Genomic DNA, 8528 nt, shown 5'->3' with positions numbered 1-8528 from the left:
TTAATCATGCCGGCACTCGACTTATTTGATGTCGAATTGACATGAATCAAGATGAACTCGAACGTATGCAAACCAGCCTATCGATATGATTCAAGCCAATTTTTCGGTTTGATTCATTTCGATTTTTCGGTATGATTCAAGTTGATTTTTCGGCTTCAAATTCATTGAAAAAATTCGTGGAATCTCTACATTTCAGTTCAATCAATGAAACCATTCATCTCCATAATTATTATTAAGAATCCAAGGTCATGGGGTATTGGAGAAAACAATAAACTGCACTATATTATTGTCAATACGCGACGTTTCGCTTGTAATTCAAGCTTCTTCAGGCTCTGGAAACCAACCATGTACATAAACTTCATTAATTCAATACAATACTACAACAAATGAGAGAATTAAATCATACAAATCCATGAAGTTACTCAGAAAACCAATAAGGAATAAATAATTCACGTTCATAGGCAGAGCCAATAAATCTGTACGTCTAAAAAACAAAATTAATAGGCCATAACCAAAAAAATACTTTGACATTTAAGTACATAGTCACATTATTCTCTAATGAAATGCATGTCGAGATCTTTAAACACATCTGTAAATGAACAAAAAATGTAAAACCTGACTAGCAACAATCTCATACGACTATCATCTGTCACTTCGATCAGTCATGGGTTCGGTAAACCAGATGTGACACCCCACCAACAGATTCATCTCCTGCACCACAATCACGAACCATGGAACCAGCCCAGATGTCATAACCCGCCAACAGAAGTGTCCCTTAGCGCCACCAAGCGACTAAACCCTGAACGACAGCCGCGCCTTCGCAGCTCCAACGTCGTCCGCAGTTCTTGCACTTACTCAACAAGTTGATGTACATTCTGCTTAGACCCAGAGTATCCTCTCTCGTGTTAACACTACTCTGGAGGGAGATGTGGATCATCTCGGCGATGTTCCTCTTCCTCCAGTTGCACTCTGTATTCAAGATAGTTGTTTCAGCGAACTTGAAATTATGGCCCAAGTCAAAATGATGAGTGGCTAACGTGGTTTTTTCCTTCTTCAGGATCTTCAAAGGCTTGCAATCCAACTCATGTTGACGAATCCTGGCTCCCAATCTCTGCCTCGTCTGTCCCATATAACAGTCAGAGCATTCGCAGGGGATCCTATAAATTAACTTAGATCTCTGTTCCAGCGGAATGGGATCCTTCAGCTTTGTGTACAGCATATCCACTGTGGACAAGTTGTAAAACACCAGTTTTGAGTCAGTATTTTTGAGACACCGATTCATTCTCTGGGATAGTCCTTTGATAAGAGGGAACTTGAAGCAGAACCGTTGCCGAATTTCCTCTCGTTGATCTTGTGGTTCCGTACGACCTCAGAACTTATGGACACACCTCATGATGAACTTGTTGGGATACCCATTCCTCATGAGAATATCCTTCACCCGGCTTATATTCGAATCATGAAAATCCTCATGACTCAACCTGATCGCACGGTGTAACATCCCGGAGACCACTCCAATCTTGTGTGCTGTCAGATGGTTTGACTGGAAGTTCAGAACTCTTCCTGAACTTCTTGGCTTCTGATACCAGTTAAGCTTAAGGCTTCCATCCTCCATGCGGTGGATCTTCACGTCGAGAAAGCTGAGGGACCTATCCACCTCTCTCTCAACCGTAAATTGGATGCGCTCATACACCGAATTAATAGATTGAAGCACCTGGTCTATTGAATCTTCGGGAAGTGGGAGTACTGTATCATCTACATACAGTTTTAGCCAAGGGATATTGTATAGCAGTTCCTCCAAAACCTTTCCAATGACGTATTCCATCACGATGCCTGCTAGCACAGGGCTCGCAGGAATCCCCATGCTGCTGCCATCGATCTGCATGTAAACCTCATTATCGAAGGTGAAATAACTTGCCTCGAAGCAAATGGTAATCAGCTTAATCACCAATTTCTTCGAGGTACGGACGAAAGGAGTCCAGTCATCCCAGCTCTCGTCCACTATATGTAACACTAGTCTCTTCGGGATGTTGGTGAATAATGAGACTACGTCCAGGGAAATCATCACATACTCTGGAGGGAGCCTGACCCCCTTGATGAACTCCACAAATTCCATGGAATTCTTGATGGTAAAAACAGATCTCTTGGTGACACGAGAAAGAAGTTCATGCAAGAACCTAGCAACTTTGTAACTTGGAGCTTTAATGCAACTAACAACCGGCCTCAAGCTACAACCAGGCTTATGCACTTTCCTCAAACCGTACATTCTGGGCATTACGATGTTGAACGCCTTCAAGCTCTTCGCTCTGTCCGCATCAACCACTTCATCACGGTGGAGTGCGTCCACCAACCCGTTCGTTTGTTTCTCGAACTTCACCGTTCGATCTTTGTCAATCCGTTGGTATGTTGTTGTGTCCGATAGCATCCTCTTCATTACTTTCACACACTCCTCCCTACGCATCAACACCGTGGCATTACCTTTGTCAGATCTAGCCAGTACTAGATCTTGTTTCTCTATCAAGAACCTTCTCGTGGCCGCCACATCTTCTCTCTGTTGATCTCGTCTTTTCGACGTCGGTCTGTTATAAAAGTTCGTGAGAATATTAATCATTTCTGACCTGATTCTATTCTTTTCCTCCATCTGCTCCCCCTCTGAAACACCCCGTACAGTTAGACTCTGAATGCATAATTCCACGTCCTTAACTACCCTCGGAATACATACGTGAGAATTGTTAACTTCAAGGCCAAACTTCGGCTCAAAGTACAGAACACGTTTAACCTCTTCTGGGAGAGGCACTGTTGTGATGTTGAAGATGGTTGTGTCTTGATGAGTAGATATATTCACTGGAGCTGAATCAATTTTGAGTGATTCGAGCTTCTTCTTATTTCTAGTCTTGACGATTTTAAAATTAGTTTCGTGGAATTCTGCTAGTTTGAACTTTATATCCTCCATCAAACCATTGGGGAGAAAGCCCTGCAGGTCAGATACTAAGAACTTACACTTCTTCTCTAATTCAGTTATTTTCCACACAGTGATACTGATTTCTAAGCCAAGAATGGCATTACTCATCCTCCTGACTATCATGTCTGCTTTAGTTTTGAACAGATGGGCGTCCAACTGAATGAGAGTGATCAATTTAACGTTGTTCATAATGTGTTTGGGTACGATGCCGTACATATGACATTGAAGTAAAAAACCCTTTTATTTCTCAATGCTGCTAATTATTTCGTATTATTTTTCCGTTCTCTTCAGTTCAATTACTGCATATGCATTTACTAAAATCAAGAGAATTCAGGTGAATATAGTGTGAAATTTTGAATAAATCGAAAATTTGGTGTAATTTAGTACTGGACACTCACTTTCAGGTTGATAATTCAAGTCAAATGAGGAATTTCCATTTCTTTTCTCAAAAATCTGGAAATTTATTGATTTTTCAGTCGCAATGCACTTAGAGTTCTAAAATGTTGTACGATTTGGGAGCACAAGCAGCATTCTACTACTTTACTGGCCAAGATCAAGGCTAAAGTTATATTCATACCAGATCTTCATTTATTTCAACAGACAATCTTCATTCATGGTGGCCATGCAAATAAATGACATATAAATATCCTTATTTGCCACTGCTTCACTGAAATTTCATGGAATTTCGTTTTCAATTTCATGATTTTCGTGAAAAAATCCCTGGAAATTGTCAATTTTAATTGAATTATTTCAAAAATATCCTTGAATTTTCATTTCCTTGAAATTTCAGGGAAATTTCTGATTGAATTTTTCTGTTCGTATTGAAAATTCGAGTACAATATGGAATTTTCTTCTTTGTTCCACTGGTAAATTAGAAATGTCCTTGAATTTTCAGAGAAACTTGAAAATTCTAACACTTTCTTCCATCACATTGAATTCAGTGTAATTTCCCGGAAAATTCAGATTTTTTTTTCAACAGTGTACCCCTTGTACCCAGTGTACCATTTCGAGGATTTTGCCCATTTTTCAGAGGGCGAAGGGAATGTTGTAATGTAGGATCATGGTTGTTGCATTGAGAACGAATTCACCATACAGGTGAATTAAAGATTAATAAGTTTATTCGGCGGGGCGTTGGAGAATGTACAAGTGATCATAATATTATCACAATTGACTTAAAATATGGATGACTACTCAAAAAGAGTCTAACTGAAAATCTAAATACTCCGGAAATTACCCAAAACTCCAACACAAGAGTCTCTGTTGACTCGTATCGCTAAAGCGAATAGGTAAGGTTGCGTGTTGCGATGTTGTCTGGTATTTCTAAAATCTCAGACAACGTGAGGATTTGCGTGTTGTGTCAAAAAAGTGACAATTGACGTAGACTCAAAATTGACTCAAACAAGAGGCGGTATCCTGCGAACGAAATTAGCTAAAATTCGAAATAATATCTCTTAGTCCGGAGGAAAAGATCCAAAAGAAAAAGAAATAATGGAAAATACTTCCCTGAGAACTCTTTTTCTCCTTGATGCCCGTAGTGCAGTGCACACCGCACACCCATTTGATGCCCGGTGTGCCCTTGCTTGATCTAATTTAATTACTTCATTTTTGGGAAGAGGATATTGTTCAATAAAGAGAGAGAGAGAAAAATTATGAAGTAATTGAGAGGTCTATATTCTACGGAATTGATCTTGACTAATTCTATAAAAAGAAAAGAAAAGGAATTTACTAAATGCGGTTCGGTACTCATAATAATAACAATAGAAATGAAATAATACTTTTGTTGAATGAGAAAAATAAAGAAATTGAAAATAATCAAAATTAATAATAATAATCATAATACAAAATTCTGGAAACTCTGGCTCACCGAATTCGACACAATGCAAAGGAATGAAAATTTAAAGATGATTAATGAATTGCTATCCGGAGAAACAATACAGAGGCTCAGTTGTTAATTTAATAATTTACCAAAAGATAAATGTACGGTGCGCAGGTCCGTAGATCCAGTGTGGGCTTCCACAATGCCTCTTACCCACGATACTAGCCGAGATATGCCCTCTCTCTCGCTGATTTATCAATACGAATAGTATGCTAATTCATATTGATGATTGATGAAGTATTGAAAATCTTTGTGTTTCTGATTATTGGTTACCTAATGAATGGTAATCCGTTTCATTGCAATTGACGATTACTCGGTTATCACTCAATTCCCAATTTTCAATTACCGATTAATGAAGTCATCAAAAAATGAAGAATCTCAATTAAAAAATTGATGGTGTAATTGTAACTAGAGCTTAAAATATTATAAAAGTAATGAGTACTGCCGAACCCTGTTCCTCAGTCGATGATCTAAATTACTTAATATCTTCAACACCCTCTCGTAAAATAATATCACTAATCGGAAAGAACATTTACAGCATGTTTTAAATCATTAAACCCAATCGAATTAAATATTTATGTCTCGTTGAATCCAGTCCTTCGGTCAATACATCAACTGGCATATCCCGTATAGGAATATTCTGTATATTGATTAACCAACTTTGACAGACTTCTCGAACAAAATGAATACGAATGTCGATGTGTTTCGACCTAACATTGATCGTATGACTCTCAACCATCTCCCCAGCACTTTGAGAGTCATTTCAAAGTGTCGTACAACCGACCTCAACCCCAATCTTTGGCAGAATCCCCCGTAGAAATAGTGTCTCCTTTGTGGCATCCGAACTGGCCATGTACTCTGCCTTTGCACTCGACAATGCAACTGTACGTTGCTTCCTGGCCTCCTAACTAATTTGTCCATTAGCCAGGATAAACGCATATCCAGTGTAAGAGCGATCCATATAGAAGTTCTCCAGTCGATTGATATCTTAGACCATAATCCGATGTACCCTTCATAACGTAAAATACGTTTCGCCGATTTCCAATGGGAAACATCGTAACAAGAGTTGCCCTGAGTTGATAGATAAAACAATCCACCAATGAGTTGTTGATATCGATGCTGTTTCATGTCTTTGTCATCAGGATATTCTGGACGAGACAATTTACACCCTGGATCCAACGGATTAATTCCGGGCTTGCAATCCGACATTCCAAACTTGTCCAACATCGAAATGATGTAATCACGTTGTGTAAGAACAATGTTATGATCAGTCTCATCCTATGTGAAATCCACTCCAAGACACCGATTCACGAGAGCCATATCTTTCATCTGAAAGATCTTCGAGAGATTGTCTTTCACCTCTTGAATCGAACTTCCGTCGTTAGAGGCAATCAGGATATCATTCACATACGCACTGATGACCATGAGGGTGTCTTGATGTTTTTTGAAACATAAGCATGGATCGTACCCAGTCGACTGAAGTCCAAGTTTTACCATCTCATCCTGCAACCTCTTAAACCAGCAGACTCCAGCTTGCTTCGGACCATAAAGAGATCCCTTGAGTAAGTAGACAGGTTTGTGACAGATCTCCAATGACTTTAACCAATCATTTGTAGTCTCCAGCATCTCCATATCTTGAACCATCTCCTTCTTCAATCCGACCGATTTCTTGTTGACTACCTTCGACAGACTCTTGAAGATTAGGAGGTATCTCCATAAAAATTTCCTTTTCAAAGATCCATTCAGATAGACTGTGATCACATCCATCTGGTGGATAGTAAGACCATATTCAGCTGAAAGAGCAGATAAAATTCTTACAGATGTTGACCTTGCCACTGATGACAAGATTTCTGTGAAGTCCACCCCCGGTCGCTGGGAGCAGCCTTTAGCCACCAAACGTATCTTTTTCTTTTCACTCGAACCGTCAATTTTGGTTTTCAACACCAAACGATTTTCTATTACTTTTTGGTGTGTACGACATTCGACAACTTCAAAAACCTTGTTACATAGCAAAGAACGATACTCGCCTTCTAAAGCCGCTCGCCAGGAAACACCATCAGAAGACGTCTCCTTCCAGGTCATCGGATCAACATGCGATGCAAAATTAGCAAACACTTCGTCCTCTGGTAAACTAGAATCCCCAAAATTCTCAGAACCTTCACCCGGAGTAGAGTCAGCAGCATTAAAAATCTTTCTACAGGGTGTCCCAGAAGTACATGCTGATCCTGAACCAGCATGTACAGGGGGTGATTCTGAGCCGAAAAGTCCTTCTCCACTTTTCGATCAAAAGCACCCCTCCGGAGATATTGGGGTAAATCGGACAGCCAATGACGCTGCAGCGTTAAGCGGCAGTACGTCCGTGTGGCTCCGCGCACCGGTGTGTGTGATTCCCCTTCTAGTCAGCAGGAGGCGGGATAGCGTTTTACGTTCACCCGTGACCGAGAGAGAGAAGGAAAGATATTTCTCTCTCGCTCTCTCACATCTCTCTACGAAAATGTTTTTGCCATTATCTGTTAAACAATTGGGTTTAGGGGATTTTTCCATTGATTATTTTTTGTAGCAAATCGAATTTGCAACAAACTAATCTTATGCAAAAATTACGTCAACCCAATAGTTGATTAAATAATTGCAATAAAGTCTTGAATAATTTTTGGTCATTATTTAAAAAACTATTGGGTTTACATCATTTATCCATCAGATTATTTTTGTTGCAAATTCGATTTGCGACAAAAAATAATCAAAGGAAAAATCCCCTAACCCCAATTGTTTACCACATAATTGAGAAAGAGCGTGTTTCTTCGGAAAAATTCCGAAAATCACAGCTATCCCCCTTTCGATTTCTGAGGCAATTGTTCAATTGTTAATTATCTCAAATACCAAGAGGGTTAGGACATTTTGTCAATAGATCTTTTATCTTGTTAATGAAATTTGACAGAAAAAAGTTCTTCTAACAAAATCTCTTGAAATTATCGGTTGAGGAGATAATTAATAATTAATTAATGACCTCGGAAATTCCAAGGGGATGGCCGACGATTTTCGGGAAATAATAATCAATAACTAAATCTTGTAAACCCATTTGTTCACAAGATAATTGTAAAAGAGTTTTTTTTGCGAAATAATTGAGAAAATTACCCCCGTCCCCCTTTCGATTTCTGAGGCGATTGTTTAATTGTTAATTATCTCAGATACCAAGAGGATTAGGAAATTTTTTCAGTAAATCTTCTATCTTGATAATGAAATTTAACAGAATAAATTTCTTTTGACAAAATTCCTTAAAATTCTCAGTTGAACAGATAATTAACAATTAATTAATGGCTCCAAAAATGCGAAGGGGATGGCCCACGATTTTCGGGAAATCCCGAGTTACGAACAGTTTTTTACCATTATCTGTTCAACAATTGGGTTTAGGGGATTTTTCCATTGATTATTTTTTGTCGCAAATCGAATTTGCAACAAAAATAATCTGTTTGAAACGCAGTCAAAATTCAGTACATCAACGGTTGACCACAGATCGGCCACTTACGAAAATCTTCGGGAAACCTCGGGTCAACGGTCAGGCCTAGTCAATCACCGAATCTCAGAGTTAGTTACAGGCAGTCAGTCGTAGAGAGTCGTAGCAAATGAGTTGAGCGAGCAGTATATCGTTTTTCTAAAGCTACTTTCGGTTGTCCGAACAGCGTCAGTACATCACCC

The 8528-nt window shown here is 39.1% G+C and overlaps 1 protein-coding gene across 1 annotated transcript; it reads right to left on the bottom strand.

The window, feature by feature from the left end:
* Positions 1-1369: 1369 nt before the first annotated feature.
* Positions 1370-3148, bottom strand: LOC107046575. The gene has a single exon (XM_015269227.1). The coding sequence runs from the start codon at positions 3146-3148 to the stop codon at positions 1370-1372; it is 1779 nt and encodes a 592-aa protein (XP_015124713.1).
* Between the last annotated feature and the right edge of the window lie 5380 nt (positions 3149-8528).

The sequence above is a fragment of the Diachasma alloeum genome, unplaced genomic scaffold, assembly GCF_001412515.2.
Source record: "Diachasma alloeum isolate Michigan unplaced genomic scaffold, Dall2.0 Dall_scaffold_01515, whole genome shotgun sequence".
Classification (NCBI taxonomy): Eukaryota; Metazoa; Arthropoda; class Insecta; order Hymenoptera; family Braconidae; genus Diachasma; species Diachasma alloeum.
This window is presented reverse-complemented; position numbering and strand designations above follow the sequence as displayed.

Excerpts from the sequence above, each read along its gene's own strand:
- LOC107046575 (XM_015269227.1), bottom strand. The coding sequence starts at position 3,148 with ATGAACAACGTTAAATTGATCACTCTCATTCAGTTGGACGCCCATCTG.